Raw genomic sequence first — 21810 nt, forward strand, 5'->3', positions numbered from 1 at the left:
AGTACATAAACAGCATGTATTGTAATATTATCCACAGTTTTGAAAGAGTCCTGCTTCTAAAATGATCCTTTAGCAAACCTGATGCTGAAGGTATATCATTAGCTTGTTAATTGTGTCTCTTGTTTGTTGTCTGTAGGACGTTGGCCCGTCAGGGTGTCTGTATATCCAGACCGACCTACAGTGTCCTCTACAAACAGTGAGTTGTGTGTGTGTGTGATTTTGCAACAGAAAGCGGAATAAAGAACAGTGATTCAAATCATGTACTGATGTGAAACTAGAATTGCTGACTTAATGTACTTAACCTTGGTATAATACAGTATTTCTACTAAAAGCTTCTGCACTCCAAGTAATTAATATTTCCACTACAGTGCTGCTCCAATGGGAACCACAGCTAAGGATGAGATGAACAAGTTTTGGTCCAAAAATGCCAAACTAAACAGACCCATGTCTCCTCATCTCACCATCTACAAGTATGTACTGGATGTCACACTCAATGTAATACATGTTCAGCCTGTTTCTTATTTTCAAGAGAAATGGATATGTAAACTAATGGAACAAACTTACATTATGATTCTTTTTTTCTATATTCATGTGTATTTATCTTTGCAAATGTCTGAAAGTATGTATTATATTTGTGATAAGTACCATAACCTTTTGAAACAAAAGTTCAATGTGTTGTTTTTCCTGTGACTCCCACAACCCCGCAGCGTTTTGTGCTGCATCTGTACTGTAGTTACTTGCAGGCAACATAAAATCTGAAATATCGCTCCTCAAATAGTCCAAAAATGTAGCGACAGTGTTAACCAGTACTGTTACTGCAGCTCATAACAGGAAAATGCTCTCTATGTGCATGTCTACAGGCAGGTGACAAACACTCTGCATGCACAGGGGCCAGTTCCCTCTGCTCTGATGAAGGATGCATTTGTAGTATCAGATTGACTCTTCTTCAACAATTCATATAAATGGACCCTTATAAGCTTTCCTTTTGCATAAACATGCAAAAATAAGCAGCATGACATGTTAGTTTCTTGGCATGACATTGCAAATCCTGTTTTGTGACTATTGCTCATGTGCACATATCATGATCCGTAATGTTTAAACAATCAAGCATGCAGAGACAAAGACCACTGTGATTTTGAAGAGAAATAAAACCCTCTATTAATACTCCAGATTGTAAACTCGACTTAGCAAATTTAACAGTGAAAGTGGAATACCAGACCACGCAGTGTCATTCTTCTGATGCTCATAAAACAGCAGGACTGGCCACCACAACCAGTGAATTCCATGTAAAGCAGTTATTTGATCCTGTATCCTGCAGTAAAGAAAACCTTTTGATTCAGTATGTGCCTCATAATTTTCATCTATGTTTCCTTCTTTTCTCATTTGCTTTGTGAGTCCCAGCCTCTTTGATGTATCATTGCCGCCTGAGGCTGAAAAACAGAACATTTTTTTTTGTCTGTATTATGTTACAGTGATGCAACTTGCCAGTGATGGCTTTACTTAAAACAAACTGGTTTAAAAATGGAAATGTAAAAAGCAGTGAAGTCTCAACTTGTTTACCTGTGGTTTGGAACCACATACTGTATTTATGGCGTTATACTAAACGTTTGTTTGTTGGCTTTTTTTGTGTGTGTTTGTGTTTTTGCGCGTGTGTCTCAGATGGTCTGTGCCCATGGTGATGTCCATCACATTCAGAGGAACTGGAGTTGGACTCAGTGGAGGTAAAGTGGACTAAAACTGTAGATATACTAGTAAATATTCCTTGTTTTTTTTGTTAGTTTAATCCTTTAAATACCCAAATGATCCCATACAGATTAAAAAAAAAAACAACAACATGCATTTGTGAGCCTTCCTGGTTATTATTCTAACATTGAGGTGAAGCTATTCTGCTGCCACTGTCAGCATTGGATTGACCCTGAAAATCTCTTCAGGGCATTTTAATCCATGGCTATTGATTGCTGCTAAGAGCATTTACTGGCATGACAAAACCGAAGTTGTTCAATAGAATTCAACCCTTTGCATGGGAAAATCAGCTCTAACACTGGACCGCTAACAGCTCGGACTCATTTACCTCATGTTTCATTGTACATCAGCACTGTTGACCTTGATGTACTGTGTTGGAAAAGTGGGGGGGGGGGCAGGTTTGTTTATATGTTAATGGGTTCAATAAAGGTCAGCACCCTTATCTGCCCATTAAAACAGTCTCCTCTTTCCATCCAAACATCACATGTGCCTCATCACAGTGTCTGGAATCAACGTTCTGGTTCCCCGCATAGGAGCTAAAATAATCACCTGGGGAGAGTAAATCTTACTCAGCACATTAATTAATCAAACTTTGATTGTAATGTTTAGATGTCCTGCTGCTACTTTCAATATGTTTTTGCATATACAATTTCAAATTAAGGTATAATCTAATGTTTAGTTTTAAGGTTGTACTGTTCATATTTCTTGTTTGCTTTGATTCAGCCCTGCCTTTTGGTGTTTACATCGATCCACTTTTCTGTGCATTTCTGACGAAATAAACTTTGGTTTCCGCTCCCATTAGGCCTTTTAATCATCCAGACAGGGCAGGAATAAAGGCTAGACGGAAGCACTGAGTGCAGCTCATTTTTAAAAGGCATAGCAATGACTGGTCTGCTTAATAGAGACCCATTGTTTAGCCTTCATTTTTCAGACAGCGGGGAAAATAGTCTTCTTATAACAGAGCCTTTTAGAGGTTTTAAAAACAACTGGCCGGTGGAAACACGGTGACTAATCCAGGAAGACAAATGGCAGCAGCAGCATGTTGGTCCTTAAAATGTTTATATCTATCACCTATTTGTGTTTCTCTCAGAAAGGCATGCATCGTACAAAACAGTCCCCTCTGGTCTCATTACTTCTGTCTGTGTTTAGCTATCTCGGCCTTTGCTGTGGCAGCGCTGGTATTACCGGGAAGTTACCCACACTACCTGGACTTGATTCACTCTCTGTCCGTCGGCCCCTATCTCATCGGATTGGCCAAGTTCGGCCTCGCCTTCCCTGTATCTTATCACACCCTAAACGGAATCCGCCACTTGGTAAGGCTTCATCTTTTGACTGATAAAAGTTTGAAATGTTGTTAAGTTCATTTATCAGAATACATTTGCATTATGTTGTGGTTTGTTGCCTTGAGCATATTTGGTGTTATGTCTAGACTCCCTCCTTTTAAATCAAACGACTCTATTTGTTATGTTTGCAGTTTGGCTCATTTTTCAGATTTTATAAAAACATTTATGGAATTTGTGAGATTTACATGCCAGTGGTGAATCTTATGCTTAACTTTCTTCTCTCTCTTATTCGTTTCTTGTTATTTTTTTTAAACAGTGGTGGGACCTCGGCAAAGGCTTCAGAATCCCAGAAGTCTACCGCACCGGCTACACGGTCATCGGTCTGTCCATCCTCGCCTCCATAGCCCTGACTTGCCTCTGAGCACAGCACCAACAGAGATGAGCAGAAAGGAGAGGAGAGGAGGGGGTTGAAGGGGAATGTGGACTGGTTGCACTGTGGGGGGTTCTGTCTATATGTTCTGTTCTGGCCGACTGCCGGCCCAGTTTCATCAAAAGATAATAAATAAAAGATTCTATTACGATGTACGCCGAGAACGTGTTGTGAGGTTTTGTCCCTTGAAATTAATTAAACTGTGGAAAGCTTTGAGGTCATCAAATCAGCGAGAGTGCAAAGTGCATGCTAATGTGACCCACTTTATTTTACACTTGTTCTCGGTGTGAACAACAACCAGCAGCCAATTTTAGACATGTCCTACATGTTACATCCTTATGTAATTTGTCTACTCCTGCAGTGACATCATGTTCATTAATCACTTCCTTTGCCGTTAGTGCTCACTCACTGCCAGCCTGACCAGTTGGGCCTGCAGGTCAATTCATGTGCACAGGGAAGTGTGTTAGTGTCAAGAGTGGCTGTTTACCGTAGGGCTGTCATTCATATTTCACCTATTCTGGGGCTGCAGCTGCTCAGATGCATTTTTTTTTTTAAGCATCAGGAAGGCGAGTGGCTCAAATACGGAGAGGCAGCCCAGTGGTGGAAGCTGTGGATGTGAACAGGCTCCTCACTGGCAGCCTGCCTCAGGCTTTACCTCCCACTGAGACACAGAGGAGCTACACACTGCACCTGAACAGCTTTGGTCCTGCAGTGTGAGTAAAAAAAACAAGCCGTGATGTAATGTCAGATTCAACTTCACTTATGTAGGGAACAGTCACAAGTGCACACACAGTGAGGGGAAGAAAGAACAACGGTAAACATTCTGGGGAGGGGGCTGCACACACTCGGCTTTCTACCACCTGGTTTGACAATGCGTCCGTTCAGATCAATGTAAGTCACACTGAGAGAAACAACATGACCACTTAGTCAAGTTAGCTCCAGCAGAATTGGTTTAGCAATTTGTTACCCGTGGCTCAAAGGGAAAAGGCTTGTCAAATTGCATTTCTTTCCACTTCTGGTGTTGATAGAATTTATTTGTGAGTACATGTGATCAAACATATTGCTTATAAAGGGTACAGCCGGCAATCTACAATAACTGTCGCCGCCTATAAACCTCGAAAGGTGATTGAAATCTTTTCTTTGTGTTGTGTTCGCCTCACTAGCATTGCAGCTCAGTAACAGGACAGAAAGGTCTATATTTAGCAGAATAATTGTTCTTTCATAACACTTGAGAATGCATCTCTCTAAGAGACTTTTTAGGCTGCGTGCATTGAGATGATTTGGAGGCTTCTGAGCTGCAGTTCCATCATCAGAAAGCACTTAATCGATTGTGAATGACAAGAAAATTGCTCAAATTCTGCAGACTTTAGGACTAGATTTATTTATAATCTGCTCACACAAAACCCTGAAGAAATTGTTCTCTGTTTTATAGAAGAGCAAACAGAATTTATAATAAAAACATGGGCTGTTCACTGGTGCCACTCCCTCAAAGACTGAACACTTTGCCTCATTGTTACTGTTGCATTCACAATGTAAGGAGTCCCATCTCCTGGCTTTGCTCTGATAACATCACCGATATGATGATGTTTTGTCGAGATAACCTATGTGGAAGTAATGGGGGGGGGGGGATGGAAAATCTCCATGTGGGTATAAATAGACCATGTGATTCCGCGGCGGCAGCACCCCCTACCGGCCGGTCGTGTATTTTTTTCCCATAGAGCTGCGGTCCTGATGCTGAGGGAGGATGGTGAGGATGCTGCTGCAACAGGGCTGGGAGGGGGGAGTTTAAACCCGCTTTTGATCGAAAAAAACGTGTCACAGTCTCTGTGGCGCAATGGAATAGCGCGCTGGACTTCTAATCCAGAGGCTCCGGGTTCGAGTCCCGGCAGAGATGTGCTACAATGAGTTGTGGCTTTTTGGATAACAGAAAATAGAGTGGTGTTATATTGCTTTAGCAGCTAGGATGAATCTGACAAAGCTGCTCCTTCTGCAAAGATGACGGATAGGTGGCGGAATGGATGACAGTTAGATAGATGGTTAGATAGATGGTTAGATAGATGGATAGATAGACAGATAGTGACTTCCAGCGATGTGTTTATTTTTGCAGTCCATCACACTGTGCATCTGGGACCAAATTGTTACAGAGATTTTCACATTGAGCCTTTTTTTTTTTTTTTTTCAACTCGCAAAAGGTCACTGCTTTTAAAATGCAGATTCGAAACGGGCAAAAAAACCCAAACAAACAACAACAAAAAAGCAAAAAACCTGCAGCTCTGGTGTGGCAGAACAGCGCGAGCTTCATTTACCAGAACTGTCCAGGATGCACGCGCAGAGCTCGGGTCATGACGTACAGCACGGCGCCGCAGGACGACACAGCGCCGCGTGGAGGAGCGTCGTCGTCGTCGTGTGAAAGTCAGTGGACACACACACACACACACACACACACACACACACACACACGGTTTTCAGCACCTGGGGCTGTCCAGAACTAAAGCTTTTTTTTTTTTCCAACGCAGCGACAACAACAGAACATTTAAAGCTCTTTCCCCCGTCCTCATAACAAGTGTTTAATGACGCCAGATGCTGCTTAGTCTCCCAATTTGAGTAAGAGACTGAAGGAGAGATGAAGACTCCTCTTTACTTTGAACATGAAGGCCATGAAATGCTGTCGTCTCGAGACTGTTGTATGCAGATTTCGTATTGAATTGTAGACTCTTAACTACAATGTGGAGAATAAGTATTGTCATTATGTATTTTTAATTTAGTGAAAGCAGAGTCTGGACTTTCAAGGACCCCTGAAGGTGGACTTCACTTGGTGCTTTGGGAAAAAAAACAAAAAAAACCCGACATTATCCCATTCACGGAAGCCCCAAAGCAAGCTCTGGTTGATTCTGTTTACAATGTGGAAAAGCAGCTGCTCGCTTGAAGATCTCTCAAACACTCCTCCACTCTTAACACCTCCCGGCTCCCGTTGTTGTGATGTTTTCTTTTTTTTACTATTATTATTTTGTATTTCCCCCCCAAAAAAAACCTCACCACCACCCCTCCCTCTGTCGCCATCACGACCACTCACTGATTGGAGCTGTCGTGTGCTGCTGCTGCTGCCGCCATCCACGTTTAACCCCATCATGCCTCCCCACACACAGACCTAATCCGCCAGTAAAAAAAAAAAAACTAATCCTTAATCCTCTCTGGCAAGTTGAACAACCCCTCCCTACCTCCCATCTCTCCCTCTCTCCCTCCCTCCCTGCGTCCCTTGGATCCTGGTTCCCGAATGGGCTTGATGCATGAAACGTCAGAACTGTATCGACTCTCTGATAAAGTTTACAAGCATGCAAAACAGACTTTTCTAGGCCGTTTAAACACAGAGATGTCGACGTTATGTAAGCGTTAAACAAATCTAGGCTTGATAAGAGGTAAAGCCACAGTACAAGAGCTAAAAGAAGAAGCCTGTTGTTGGGACACGCAGAAAAAGTCTGCACAACTCCTCAAAGCAAGGACTCATCTTTGCCATTTTGCAAACGATCAGGGCCTGCGGGATCAGCAGCTCCTATCTGTGAGATAGGAGTAATGGCTCCTTAATATCCAATGATAAGATAATTTATTTAAGAGCTGTGACAGTCAACTCTTAGAGGATTTCTGCTGCTTCATCTCAGGAGATATTCCCACCAAAACTTGTGAAAATGTAAGAAAGATAGCAGACCTACTCAGTATCAACACTGAGGATAAAGTCAGTGGATCCTACAGTAGGTCTCTGTTTGTGTCACAGGAGATGATAATAGAAAGCCCGATAAGGTCAGTGTGGACGCACCGTGGGGCATTATGGGAACATTATGGTGGTTTTTTTTGATTGATTTTTTTATTTTCCCGGTATGGTGAGATCACACTTGTGTGTATCTCCTCCATCTCCTTCATGCTGCTCCCTGCCAGTACAGGCCCCATGCTCTGGCCCTGTTATCCCGATGGTACGGGCCAAATCGTATTAAAATCCCCTCCCTCCCTCCCTCCCTCTCCCTCCCTCCCCCTCCCCTCCCTTGTCCCCTCCCCTCCCTCTCGTCTTTCAGACAGACTGTTTTTGCTGCAGTGAACGGCAGCCGTGGAGAGCGAGCGAGGGAGAGATAAACACAGAGAGTATAGAAGAGAAAGAGAGAGAGAGAGAGAGAGGGGAAGAAAAAGGCAAGAAAAACAAAGAGTCAGCAGACAGAAGAAGGAGATATAAAAAAACGAAAAAAGTCGATAAAAGCCGATTTGAAGAGGAAGCTCCGGACAAGCGACTGCTGCGCATCAAAGGAGGGACCTTATTGGGGACCTTATTGGAGACCAGCGCCGGTAAAAACCGGACTCCGGAGGCGGAATATCACGGTGTGTGTGTGTGTGTGTCTGTGTGTGTGTGTGGTTACTACTGTGCATTGCTTTGCAGTTTGCATTATTGTCCGGCTGTAGCCTGTAGGGCGGACAGGAGGAGACACCTGTCAGTGCTGACGCTTTTCCGTCTCCAGGAATGTGTCTGTGTGCGCACTCTGGGTATAGGTAGGTGGCTGGTTGTGTGTGTGAATGTGTGTAAGTGTGTGCATATGCGTGCGTGTGTTTGTAATCCGTTATGCCTGCCCAGAGAGGGACACAGAGAGAGAGAGAGAGCTGTATAATCCCTGCGTGTTCTATAATTTACTCTGAAAAATGCGTTTTGTTGTCGGACTGCCTGCGCTCTGTGCCCGACTTCTTCTTCTTCTTCTTCTTCTTCTTCGCTCTTGTGGCTTTATCGCTCTTCACAAAATAAACCATCACAACTAGGCAACTAGAGTGCAGCAGCCAACCCCTCGCCAGTCTCTAAATCTCATCCCATCAGCACCAGATCTTTCCAGCAAGTGCAGGAGGAGCAGGTGTTACAGAGAGAGAGAGAGAGAGAGAGAAGGCTCCGGTGCTCCGGAGCTCCGTCGCAGCAATGGTCGCTCTTTATTTATTTATTTTTGTATTATTATTATCATCAGAATCAGCACTACTATTCTCACTCGTGACAGCAACTTGTGTCAAAATCCACGCCCAGAGTCTTCCCTGTAATTTCCCCCCCAAACGGATGCACTTGTTCTAGTTTTGTTTTCATTTCTCGCCATCACTCAACAGGGGAAAAAAAAAAAGAAGGGGGTTGGAGCAACAATAAACACACTATACCCCTCCCCTCCCCTCCCCTCTCAATCCCTTTGCATCCACATCCCCATCCCATGCGCCCCCCCGCCCCCTCCCCCTCCCCCTCTATCCCCGCCCTGCAAACCAACCCGCCCGTCCCGCAGGCAACACTCCGGCAGCATCGCTCTTTCTCTTTCGTTCACAATAAAAAAAAAAAGAACAAAAAAAAAAAGAAAAAGGGAGCGTTTCGCAGATGGACCGAGCGCTCACCTCGGCTCGGGCTATTTTAAGAATTGTACGTGAGAGAGAGAGAGAGAGATGTAGAGAGGTGTGTGTGTGTGTGTGTGTGTGTGTGTGTGTGTGTGTGTGTGTGTGTGTGAGTGTGTGTGTGTGTGTGTGTGTGTGTGTGTGTGTGTGTGTGTGTGTGTGTGTGTGTGTGACAAAGATAAAGAGAGAGAGAAGACGAGTGCCTAAGCAGCTCACATGCACGGCTGTCCGTGTCCAGTAATGTGCAAAGCGCACCGAGTATTCTCAGTGGGCGACAGGTGCGCCCCTCTCTCTCTCTCTCTCTCTCTCTCTCTCTCTCTCTCTCTCTCTCTTCATCTTTGTTTTTTCTCCACGACCAACTGAAGGGAACGTTCCTCTGCGTTATTTCTAATTAGCACGAGTTTGTTGATGCTGTCCAACGCACTCGCTTTCCTTCACTCCGCGCACAGCTTGTTAGGGCTGGACGAGAACCCCCTCTCTCCCCCCCCCTCTCTCTCTCCCCCCCCACCACACACCCTCTTCCCTTCACTATTTTCCTCTCGATACCACCCATACACCACAACAACCATCATCAACGTTCGCCTCTATAACCACCCCTCCCTCTCCCTCTCTCCCCTCTCAATCGTCTCTCTCAGTATGGTATGACACAAGCGGATCGATGAATACCCATGGAGCAATGCGTGAGGAACGGGTGGGCCAAGCGTTTATTCAGCAGCAGCCAACCAATGGCAAGGGACGCAATTAGTGGCCAGTCTTCCTTGCCCTGCTTGTTTTCCCTCATCTCTCTCTCCTCCTTCTCTCCCTCTCCCTGCAGGTGACACTCCAGAGCTCCTCTGCCCCCCCCCCCCCCACTCCTGAGGATTCAGCGAGACAGGCGGATCTGCGCGCCCGACCATGGCCTTCCCATCAGCCCCCTCCGCATTATGGAGTGTCAGCTTATTGACAGTACTATGCGCGGCTGCGGTTCACAGCAACATTGTCTACGGTAAGCACCTCTCTCTCTCTCTCTCTCTCTTTCTTTATCTTTATCTCTCCTCCCGCTTCCTATTCTTTTCTATCTCGCCAGCTCTCCCCGGGGGGCCCCCTGACCTCGCCGACCCTCTCTCTCTGTCTCCGGCGGTGCCCCTTATCTGTTGACATGAGGCCGTTTTTTTTTTTTGTTGTTTCCTGTATTTTGACAAGGGAATCAGAGAGGCGTTAATAAGCACATGGGACACTCCCACCTCCCAGGACCCCCAGAGGAATGCCTGCCGTTGTTTTTGAGGAATGTGTGTGTGACTTGCACGTGGGCACAGGACTTCACACACAAATATGAATACTACTGACCCTTTGCTGGAGTAAGCTCAATTGTCCCATGACTCCCTTTTTTTTTTTCTTCTCTTGCCATGAAAACTACAATCAAGTGCACACAGAAGTACAAAAAACAAGCAGACACTCCCGCTTCTTTCTTTCAACTCTCACCTGCTCAGCATCTGTGCTCCACACACACACACACACACACACACACACACACACACACACGTGTGTGCAGATATCTGTGTCAGGGGTTCATGAAACCCGGAGTGAAGCAGTGTTCATCTCGCACTTTCTCAAATAGCAAAAACAGGAGCACGCACACTTCTAACACTCGCATACTTCAGAGACTCATGACACGCATCATGGTGGAAGCTCAACCTGTGATGAGCAGGGCGCCGCTGAAAGTGGATGGTAAGGAGAGGATTTGATGAGAGAAGCACTTTGTAATGATATCATCCCTGCTGTGAGTGAACCGAGTGAACAGGAATACACTGTTCCGCGTGCTTTTCCCCTCAATTACATAACACTCAAGTGACTGGCTTGCTGGTAACTCAACCTTTAGAGGGCAAACTGTGCCGACGGCGAATGGCGCATCATGATTGTCACTCAATCCACAGAAAATTGATTGACGCAGGTAGAATCCTGTTGGCATTTTCTCATTACATTCAGGATTTAATTGCATTGAGTGTTTGGGCGAGGAAACCGCAAGACGATCTAGCAGGCGAGAAGGATCCTAATAGACGCTTCCCTGATTTGCATTTGCAATATATATTCTCAGAGGCCGCCCGCACTCGTGCTCACCCACACATTTACCAATCTGAATACATCTTTGAGTGCACAGTGCATTCACAAACATGGACACAGTATGTACACGTGTATGCACACACACACACACACACACACACACACACACACCCACACACACACACACACTGCGTTTACTCCACTTCCACTTGGTTTATCCACATCAGCTGCTTTTACTTGCTGTTGAATTATGCATCCCTGTGTTTTCTGCACATTTGTGGTTGAAATGTGGGGAAGTGGTGGGTAGCCAGTGGGAGCTCTCGGTGGTCAGTGCAGTTAAAAGTGAGAAACCATCGGGCTGTGCTAAGACGCGGGGATGAGGTCACCGCTAAACAAATGCAAATGTAGGCCCTCGTCGAGGCCCAGAAAGCTGCTGTAAATGAGAAACGCGCAAACAGATTGAGGCGCTGATGATGAAATATCAATCTCTCTCATCAGACCGCTGACCCCCCGGCCGTGTAGCTCGTCATTGAAACCCAAGCGGTGGTTCGTTATTTGGGGTTGGAAAACGATTTTGGCTCGCATTCAGACGCACGTCACTTTTGATTAAGGTGTGCCTAGCAGGAGGCCTGACCATGCATGACCAATCCCTGCTTTGGTTTCACCTAAGCACTGTTTTACATTATCATGTCAGTCAAGGGGAATAATTAAGCCCGGGACGTCTGACGGCGTTCTGGAGATGGGAAAACACGTCAGGAGAGTGCAATTGAGAGGAGAAGGGAGGCGGGGGGGGGGGACGGAGTGCTGGCTTCACAATTCCAGTGTGCAAGTTGTTAAGCATGTACTCAAGGTCTTTTTGGTCATTAATATTTTGCTATCAAAGCATAATTACTTACTCATAACGACGACGCTGAAACAAAACTGATCACATTTCTACACTGAAATCAATTAGAAACACTTTTGTCAAAAAAATCTGAATTCTATTTTTGTGCTGCATGGGAAGGTGAAAACTAGAATAACAATGCAACATTTTTTTTAAATCAGTGTTGTAGAGGAATTGATTTGGTGTCACTGGTGCAAAAAATACAGTCAATTTCTGGACTTTACCCCTGGAAAGTAAGGATCTTTTACGCAGCTAGGAGCTCCTATTGGACCTTAAAAAACAACCCAAACAATGTTGACAAAAACGATTTATTCTTCACTGTTCTTTAGTTTCCAGACCTTTGAGAAATGTGTCCAAACTGTGGTGTTTCAGCTGCAGTGGTACATGTGAGTAAAGTGCAGAGCCCGGGGCTCATCATTCATATCTGCTGCGATCCATCTGACTGTTGTTGTGACACAGCAGCAGAACTACTAAGTATAAGATGGAGTATAGGGCGGGGCAGGCAGTCAGATAATGTCGTCATAATGGACATCTCCGTGCTAAGAGGTGCTGGAACAGAAGGGTCTACTTAGCATAAATAATTCAATGTTATGTATCGGAGGGGGGAAAAAAAAACAAAACGATTAGCTCAGCAAATCAATGCCACAGCAGCATGAGCCATCAGAGTAGGAGAACTGCCCATCACTGCTACACTCAGAGTCCACAGTGAATTAACAACACGTGGAAAAGGTTGTCTCTTTCCATCATTCATAAAGACAAAACAGAGAGGAAGAGCTTCCCCCCCCTGTGAATTATAAGGTTGATTACCATGTCTTGACAGTTTAAATTCCCTTCAACCCCCGGACTCCAAACTCTCCCACTTCCACTGACACATCTTCATTTAATGTATGTCAAAGTCAGGGAGAGGACAGTACCATAGCCCCTGTATTTTCTGCTTTATAAAAAAAAGCCAGGCTTCCTTAGAGCGACTGAACGAATCGGGGAGACACTAATTGCGCGCCATTTGACATATCCATTTCCACAGCTGGATGTGCAGCCATGCGCCGCGGATGGAAAGTGCCTCTCAGAAGGGCACAGATTAGGCATGCAATTGGCCGGCTGTGCCCTGGTTCTGTACTGCTGACCCAGTTACCTCGGGGCTTCTGTGGATTGTGGAGGGTCCTGTACGCTGGAGCTCTCAGCAGACAGCGTGTAGAATAGCGAGCAGTGGCCTCCCCCGTCAAGCCACCTGGACCCTAGCTCCACGGCGGCCTGATCCTGGACCCCGGGGAGAAGGTTTGCATCGTGGCAAGGGACATGCCTAATAGTTTGTTTACCTCCTCAAGTTGCTCCTGTCTGCACGAGTGAATGAAGCGCCGATGTTTCCAGCTGAGACCAATAATGAACAAGGATTACAGGACGGGAGCGGAGTGGACCAGTCGTTAGCTCGCTAAGATTTACAGGCGGGAGGGCTTGGCATGTGTTTGTCTCTGCCAGCGGTTCACTTTATCCTGCAACAAAATGGGCTCCATCCCCACTGGACCGGCTCTTTCTCGCTGGCTCGATGCCCACTTCCTGTGTGTGCTGCTGTTGTTTACTGTTGACTTCCTGTGTGCCAAGACGGGAGAACATTTGGCTAATACACAGGACGGCTAACATACAATAGCAGTGGGCGGTTTGGATGGGAGGCCTCCGCCTGTTAACAAGGCTCACTGATAAGCAGTGACTCATTAACAAGCCGAGGTACAGAGAGCCCGGGGGAATTACCGCCTAGCCACTGTGACATTAATAAGAGGCCTAAGCTATTTTTCTATTTGGCTCCGCTGGCTAAACCAGTGGTTTCCAATCTCCACCATGGCTATTTACTGGCTCCAGTGCTTTTCCCATTTGTCTCAGCCACTGGTTACCTGGCCTGTTGGAGTCGGGCATTGTTTTCAATGTGGGCTGCAGTTAATGACATCTGCTTCTTCAATAGAAAAGCAGACACCCCTCATTAGATTGCTTCGGATTCATTTCGGGAAAACATCTGGGGAGGAGCCCAATTAATCCTCCACATTCTGATCATGCCAATTAATTAGCAATATGTCTGGTTTTTAAAAGAATAAAAAGAGAACGACATATTTCAACACATATCCTAGATTTCAATCAATGAGACTGATGATATTCTGACACAGATCCAATTAGGCATCTTGACGCACGCAGCGTCAATATGTAGAGGGGCTCTGAGCAACTGTCTCTTATTAGAATTTTAAATCCAAAGCCATATTACTCCCATTGTGTCTGGCATGTTTATTTTTCTTTGATCCTTTTAAGTGTTTTGTCGTCCAGATCACTTTCTGCGATTATGAATTGGATCCTGATTGGCTGGCATTAGTTTGCAACAGATTCACATCTGGTGGAAAACCAATTATTTCTCCTGTTCATCATGCCGATTAATTAAGGCGCTGTGGCTGATTGATTAAACCCCCAACAAAGCTCCAACCAGGAGCACTCGAGCCCTGGGGAGGGGTTCTCATCCCACATTATGCACATTGCTGTGTCTTCATGTCATCTTCACACGGCTCCTCAGACGTGCTGAAACATCACACATGCGTAAGCGTCAGGAAGAGAAACTCGCAGCTCAGCGAGGCACAAGTGTTGATAAGTAATTTGTGACTAAATTAAGCGGAATTAAAAATGAGGCGGCGCTCCGGTATCGTTGGATCTTAAAGGAATCAGGAGCACCCAAAACAAGACTCCATTAGACCTCATCAATCTGAGGCAGATCTCATCCACCCAGGCGCCCCTCTCTCAGGCCGCGCGAGATTACATCAGAGCAGATCAATCTCGCCTGCTAGCATCATAATAACGGCGAATGCCATTTGGAAAATTGAAAGGGAGAAGTGCTCTTGAGATTTTAAGCGAAGCAGCCTCCGCTTCCTCTTAGGTGCTCTTAAAAGACACATCACTCCCGGCTTGAGAGAAAAATTACGGGGACCAGCATTTGCAGAGCTGTCAGCTTTAAATCATCACTCCACAAAGACACGGCAGATTAAACAAACCTAACAACAATAACAATGCCAGCCTTGGAATACATTATTTCACCTCTTCTTCTGACAACACGAGTCCTGATAATGTAGCTCTGCACTCGGCTGGCTTTGCCTTTGATCAGGACCCTCACCCCAAACCCTCCCTCCCCCATTCTCTTACTACCTGCAGGAATCCTCTGATGGGTGTTTTAATTGATTGCTGCAGGGAGGGGAGAAAATCACCCACCCTGTCATTGTTGCATGGATGGTTAAAGCAAGGGCTTCCTGGCAAGGTGTGTTGTTTTGTTAAAGCCATCACTGCTCACCGCGCCGTGCGTGTGAAATGACGGGGTGCCGGAAGACGCAGGGCGCACGGCTGTAAAAGCGCAGCATTTCTATTGATTGAGTCTGAGTGCTAAGGGGTTTTCCCCCTGAGCACAGGAGCTCCACCAATGAAAGAGCAGAGGTTGCTCTTGTTTATTGCCTCTTTTTGATGATGCCATCAGTTTGCCCGGTGGTGGGGAGTGTGTCTGTGGGGGGAGATCTGCAGCGCTGATACCACAACCATAAAGCCATTTTAATTCACCTTCTGAGCTGTCTTGGGAATTCTCCCCGGTGTGATTTCTGCTGAGGAAATCACCGTCCGTTCACTGGACATACTTCTGCCCCATTAAAAAGCTGGTGATAGAAAAGGTGTTGTGCAGCGGATCTCCAGGTTGGCACTTCAAACACTCATTGACAGAATTCCCACAAGTGAAAAAATCTGAACAACATCACCACAAAAGTGAAATATTTCACTTTTGTGGTGATGTTGTATCATTGAATCAATATCTACTATTCCATTTAACAAAACATTAAGCTTGTTTTATCATTCACCTGTTATGCAGTGATGTTGTTAAAAAAAGACTATCTTTTGTCTGTGTGGAAACCAAAGCTTCATGGCTGCGCCCATTGCTGTTTCCATGGTCACAGTGAATAAACAAAGCTGCACGGACACAGGGACATTTTTGTTGGTTATTAGTCTTCTTCAGTTGATTTACTCTCTTTTTATTAAAGGTTTGAAATCATATTGTAGGGAACAAAAAAAGAACAACATTATCCATTGTAGTTTGTTTTCTTTTAAACGTTTGTTTTGGGACTTTTTACTGAATGACAGGACAGTGGATCGAGTCAGAAATCAGGGAGAGAGAGAGAGAGAGAGAGAGAGAGAGTGGGCAATGACATGCAGGAAAGGAGCCACAGGTCAGAATCGAACCAGGGAACGCACGCTTCTACGACTATAACCTTCGTACATGGGGCGAACGGCTAACCACTTGGCTAACCAGTGCCCCCATCCATTGTATTTCTTATTTAAATGTTATCTACATCTGAGTGGACTTAACAGTGTAATGGAAAAATGCATTTAACACACGAATTTCTGCTTGCACAGTGGAAAAACCAAAAGTAACACGTACACAAAACAACACACGGACATAACTGTCATGAGATAATTATAGGCAATGCATTTGTGCTGATTGTCACTCCTGTATAAGTTTCCCCCTTTTGCAAAAGAAACACTATATACTCGTGCAATAAAATACACAAAGACAAACGCTTTGACTTGAGATCTTTTGTTAAATACGGAAAAATCCACGACAACACTCAGAACCAGTCTGCCTGAATACCAAATGTATTGATTAAGGATTCCAAACTTTGTGTCTAATCATTAAAAAAAATGACTCCCTGTACTCTGATGGCAGATCTACAAAGAAACCTTGAGATGTTTAAGTCTGGAAAAGTAATGAATGACAAATGATGTATTTTACATATTATTGCAATCTTCAACAACTCATGACCAAGCAGTTTAACTGTAAGTATCACTGATAGTTTAAATTCCTCTCTCTTTGGTATAAATATTGTTGAAAGTTTGAAGGATGTAATGCGCGGTAAACTTCTCAGTTTGTGATGAAACTGAATTCAGACTGAAGCAGAGTCTGGCTCTTGTTGTTTTCCAGCTGATCCAGTGTCAGAGTGGATCAGCAGCCAGACTGTCAGAGACCTCCAGGCTGTGTCCTTTTTTGGCACATACTGCAAACTTTTTGATAGTCAGAGCTGCAGCCAAAAGAAATCGAAGACAAAGTTGTTATGAAAGTCAATTATTGCACTTGAAGCAGTTTTGAATATTGCTTCCTATACACGGCTTCCTTTTTTTTTTTTTTTTATTATTTCAGTTCCATGTTCATCACATGCAAATATCCAAATTTAGAATTCAGACTGTCGGATGGTTTTGTATTGTAACACAGCTACTGCTCAGTGGAGTTCATTTTATGCTTCCCCTGCACTGCTGCACTCCTTATGCCTCACAATGACACTTTACTGCGCTGCTTGAATGCTCATAGCTCTCATATTCATCTGCTATTAAAATGCAGTCTGTATTACTTGAATGTCATTTGTGTTAATACAGTACCTGGCATTTAGTCTTATGTGTTTTCCTCCACATTTATAGCTGCACTGTAATTTGATTGAACGTTTCACAAGCCCTGTGCAAAGCGGGGAAAGTAGTTGTAGGAGTTTGCTTGTCAACTAGAGCGAGCATGACGGGTGTAGGATCGTTAGATTTGATGCTATACAGCCTGGATTTACTTTCAGTTGAAGTGGAAAAGGTCGTCTTTTATGTGTCTTTCCTGGAAGGCAACACAAAAATGATGACGTGTGGCTTTTTTGCTGCAGTTTGCAACTAAACTGTAAACGCTGTGGAAGAGGAAAATAGTGAGAGCTAGCTGGGGGATGGAGTGAGATACTGGAGGTGTCTTTTTTCTTTCTCCCGACGAGCTGGAGTGGATGGCAAAAACTTTTTTGGGGCGAGTTGAAACTTCTCTGCACTGTTTGCAAGAAATTAACACAAAATCTTATGTGCTTCTGGCTGAGGTTATGATCACTCTGTAGGTGGTTGAAAGGACCGGATAACTTTCAGATTCTATTGTGCAATTTATTCACTGAATTAGCATGTTTTTTTTTTTCTCATCGAGTTCTAACTTCGGGCGTTTGCATTTTAATCGAAGGTGTAAATGAGGTCAGGCTGCTAAATGTTTAAACAGAAAGTGGAGTAAATAGTCTGTTATCTTCCTTGCACTCTACAGTATCTCTGCACATCACATCATTTTATCTGGTGTGAGGTGGAATCATCGTTTGAATGCTGTCATTGTCACGTGTGAATAGATTTATTTGGGACAGTAGATATCGTTCCTCTTTTCATGAGATCTGCTGCTCCTGACGTTTCTTTTATTGAGCGGCAGCAATAGAAGTCATTAAGGAATCCGAAAAGCAGCGATCTATTGATGAACACACAAAATGAGCGACTTAGCTTTGCTCTGCTATCCTTGAGTTTTTCATTGAGTGAAGTGTGCATGTTTTCTCAGCGTCAACCGATACAGACAATGCATCGCCTTTCAAACATGAAATAAGGTCAGCCGATCAATCAAGCAGTCAATCACTGTGATGCAAGTGGATGCAAACGCACACTCTGCCCCGTGGACAGATGCAGCCTTGGCTTTTTTTTTTTTTGTTTCATTCCTGACACTGATCCGTGTATGATGAGCACATGATGAGTGGATGTTGCATTTGACGACGTCGGGCCAATCGCCGCGGTTGCGTAACTGGGAGCTACAGCGCCGGTTTGAAGACAAAGGCACCAAATAGGCATCTCTAATCTCCCTGCTGAATGAATCGGAAACAAAGAGAGGAGGAACGCAGACATAGAGGCTTGGACACACATTGGATAAGCTGATTACCCAAGAAAGGAGGGAGGGCGAGAGGAGACAGAGGGAGAGAGAATAGAGGCATGCACGTGAAGAAGAGACATCCATACAGTAAGGGAGCATGAGGGAACAGAGGAGGAGGAGAGAGGGAAAAACAGTGCGTATGATAACGATCGGGGTGCACAGATGAAAAAAAAAAAAGAAACAGCGCAGGGAGGAAGAGAGACACACAAGAGAGTAAAAGGTGAATGTTTAAGAAGGACGCCGCATGGCGCGCTACACAGACCATGCGATGGGGGAAATGAAGGGAATGCATATTTGCCTGTGATATCCTCCTTAGCCACGCGGCACAATCAAAAAAAACAGGACATTATGCAAATGTGAGGCGGCTTCGGCAATATAATCGCTACCTGAGTCATTTCACCTGCTCTGCTCTCGAGTCGCTATATATACAAACGGAATTACATCCAATCCAGGTGTATGGGCTAAATATACAGCTAATTAAAATTAATGAGATTTACTTAGAAAAGAATATGCTCCTTCACTAAGCTGCTTATCCCTGCATGAGAATCTACTACACACACTGACACACACACACTGACACACACACACACACACCTTTGCCAGAGTGCTCCAAAATAAACACACAAACACACATACACATACGCAGCCTCGCTTTGATTCACTCGCCTTCAGTTTGCTTTCTCACACTCTGCTCGGCTGAGCGTTGAGAATGTTTTTGCACACACACACACACACACACACACACACACACACACACACACACACACACACACACACACTCACACTCACTCACACTCCAGTGCTGTCACTCTGCCTACCTGGCTTCACACACACTTAACCATGCTTCTTGTTCAACGTAAACACAAGTCCTTGACTGTATGTATGCACATGCATATAGACACACATTCAGAGATTCTGAGGAAGCCACACACACACACACACACACACACACACACACTCAGACCCTGACACACTCACAAAAAGCAATTTAAGAAAAACACTTCTGTACATATTTATGCACGAAGACACACACACACATAAGTGCAAACACAAGTGCACAAACATGCTTTGAAGGCCGTCTAGTCTTTAAATACCCCTGTGAGCCAAGCTGTTGATTGTCAGGCAAAAAAATTGTGTGTGAGCCCGCTGTGCTATCTGTGTGTATGCAGAAGTGTGTGTGTTTTTTTGTTTTTTTTTAGCAGGCCAGCCAATGCACACACACACACACACACGGTATATTCCCCACACAAGGGGCCACTTCTGTAAGCATTTGATATGTAACATTTTTTCCGAACTGCTTACAGATAGATTTTCCCTTTTGGTAATGTGGTGTCCAACCAGGGACGTTTCATATCACAGTGAGCAAAGTGCTGAGTAATTAAACTCCTCTTCAAGCCCTCTCTGCTGAAGGAGAGGGAGAAGAGGGAAGGAGGGGGCTGGGGGAAGAAGAAAAAAAAAAAAAACATGACACAGCGCAAATTAATCACACGTTTTATTAACAGACTTTTGGTGGAACTCTGCTGCCTCTCAAAGCAGCTCCTCTCTGGCTCCCGACCAACTTGTGTCTCACCCGACCCCCAACACGTACAGCAGCTTACACATGCACTCACACACACATGCACCCCCCCCCCCCCCCCCGTCTCTATCTCCATTTCTCTCCTTCTGTCGCTGCTTCATTTCTCAGCTTGGTGAGTACTCGAATGTCATTATGACTTTTGCTATCAAAAGCAAACAGCGGGGCAGGATTGAAGGAGTACACGCCAGACCTCCCCGTTTTCCTTGCTGAGAGTGCCGCAGCATGTCGAGTGCTATTGTGATTGTTCTGGCTCTTCTGTTTTTTTTTTTTTTCAATGCATGGCTTTTTTTTTTTTTTTTTTTTTTCTTTTTAAAGGACAGAGTTATTGACAGAGCTTCTGCTGTGAGGCTCTGCTGGCCCACATGGTCTACTCTCTGAATGGACTAACCTCCTCTCTCTGTGTATTTACAGTACAATCACTCTCCTTTGGCCTCGGTGTCAATGAAGATGACTCCATATCCGCTCGCAAATTCGATCCCATTTGCGTAATGCACGGGCAGACGGCACAAGTGAACGATATAATTGAGTTAATGAGCTACATGCCCTTATCTTCTGTTCATTCACACGGGCAGCCCGAGGCGTGACGACTATCAGCCTCTTACACAGGCTACTGTATGTTTGATGAGTCCCTTGAAGGGAGAATTTGATAATGTAGTCAAACTTCCTCAAGGCAAACTGTTTTGATTTGCGAGGCGAGGAAGAAGGAGTTTATCCTCTGTGTGTTTCCCTTCTTTTTTTTTTTCTTGTTCTCTTATTCTGCTCTGAATATTTAAATATTATTGTCATTTATTTATCGCGCCTCGGCGTTCAGCTGCACCGAGCTATTTTCAGGTTGATATCTTCACAGCCAGGAGGGGGGGGGGGGGGCAGACAGGCTTGTACATGGGAGGTGTCACGCTCGACTGTGTGACAGTGTGCCTGGGAGAGCTTCTTTTTGTTGTTGTTTGAAGGGTTCTGTGACATTTCCTGGTGCCTTTTCCCCTCCGAGGCTGAAAGAGTCGGCGCTGGCTGGCCTGGTTTCATCAACCTCCCTGGGTACGATTTATTGAGGTTTTTGTTTGAAAGGGACGAGGAGAGAAAAAGGAAGGGTCATTTACGTCATAGGGTCAGTCGCCGGTGGCAGGATGGCTGCATGCTGACATTTATTCCTACTGTTGTGTGTTGTTGCACCTTGATGGAGCTAACATGACAACCATGGCAACCTGTTGCGACCTTCTCCCCCCCCCCCCCCCCACTGAGCGGAGTGTTAAAAGGAAAACTATTTAAAGAAGTCAGGAGAAAAGTTATGAACATATACACATTGTAGAAGCCAGTTTTAAAGCTAGCTGTGTTATCATATCTGAAAAATACTGAAGATGAAGCTTTTAAAAAACATCATTTAGTAAACCAGGTTTCATTCATTAAGTTTAAAATGCCACTATGACAATGGAGTTCACCTTTAAATGTCATGTTTTATTTCATTCATTTAGCTGTACAGCAAACTTTGCACTCACGGACTTCAGCTCAAATTAAAAATGTTTCATTTTGGTTGTGGCACACAGGTCAAGTAGCAGGATCATGAAATGTGAAATAAGTCAAAGCCAGGTTTCTAGCATCCAGTTCAAAATTTATAATAAAGACACAGAGGGCTGATAATTACTGCTACACAGCTTTTCCATTATTGATATCAGCTCTTTAGTTCATAGACATTTCATCTCCATGACTACCCAAACCCAC

At 44.6% G+C, this 21810-nt stretch overlaps 2 protein-coding genes and 1 non-coding gene across 5 annotated transcripts in view; all 3 read left to right on the forward strand.

Moving 5' to 3' along the window:
* The window catches only part of sdhc (succinate dehydrogenase complex, subunit C, integral membrane protein), a 5577-nt gene extending 1966 nt beyond the window's left edge, over positions 1-3611 (forward strand). Inside the window, exons 2-6 of the mRNA XM_020652019.3 lie at positions 137-196; positions 369-470; positions 1660-1721; positions 2893-3056; positions 3343-3611. Of these exons, the coding sequence (XP_020507675.1) occupies positions 137-196; positions 369-470; positions 1660-1721; positions 2893-3056; positions 3343-3447 (493 nt within the window). The 3' untranslated portion in view covers positions 3448-3611. The remainder of the gene's footprint in view (positions 1-136; positions 197-368; positions 471-1659; positions 1722-2892; positions 3057-3342) is intronic.
* A 1665-nt stretch (positions 3612-5276) lies between these two features.
* On the forward strand, positions 5277-5350 carry trnar-ucu (transfer RNA arginine (anticodon UCU)). Its single transcript has one exon. It is a non-coding gene; the product is annotated as a tRNA-Arg (tRNA).
* Positions 5351-7512: 2162 nt separating this feature from the next.
* cadm3 (cell adhesion molecule 3) overlaps positions 7513-21810 on the forward strand; it is a 112304-nt gene continuing 98006 nt past the window's right edge. The window contains exons 1-2 of one of the 3 annotated variants that reach the window (XM_065953683.1): positions 7513-7818; positions 9662-9832. In XM_065953683.1, the coding sequence (XP_065809755.1) occupies positions 9742-9832 (91 nt within the window). In that variant the 5' untranslated portion in view covers positions 7513-7818; positions 9662-9741. The remainder of the gene's footprint in view (positions 7819-9661; positions 9833-21810) is intronic. The other 2 variants (XM_029280794.2, XM_020652017.2) reach the window with 2 other exon arrangements.

The sequence above is a fragment of the Labrus bergylta genome, chromosome 4 (genome assembly GCF_963930695.1).
Source record: "Labrus bergylta chromosome 4, fLabBer1.1, whole genome shotgun sequence".
NCBI classification, from domain to species: Eukaryota; Metazoa; Chordata; class Actinopteri; order Labriformes; family Labridae; genus Labrus; species Labrus bergylta.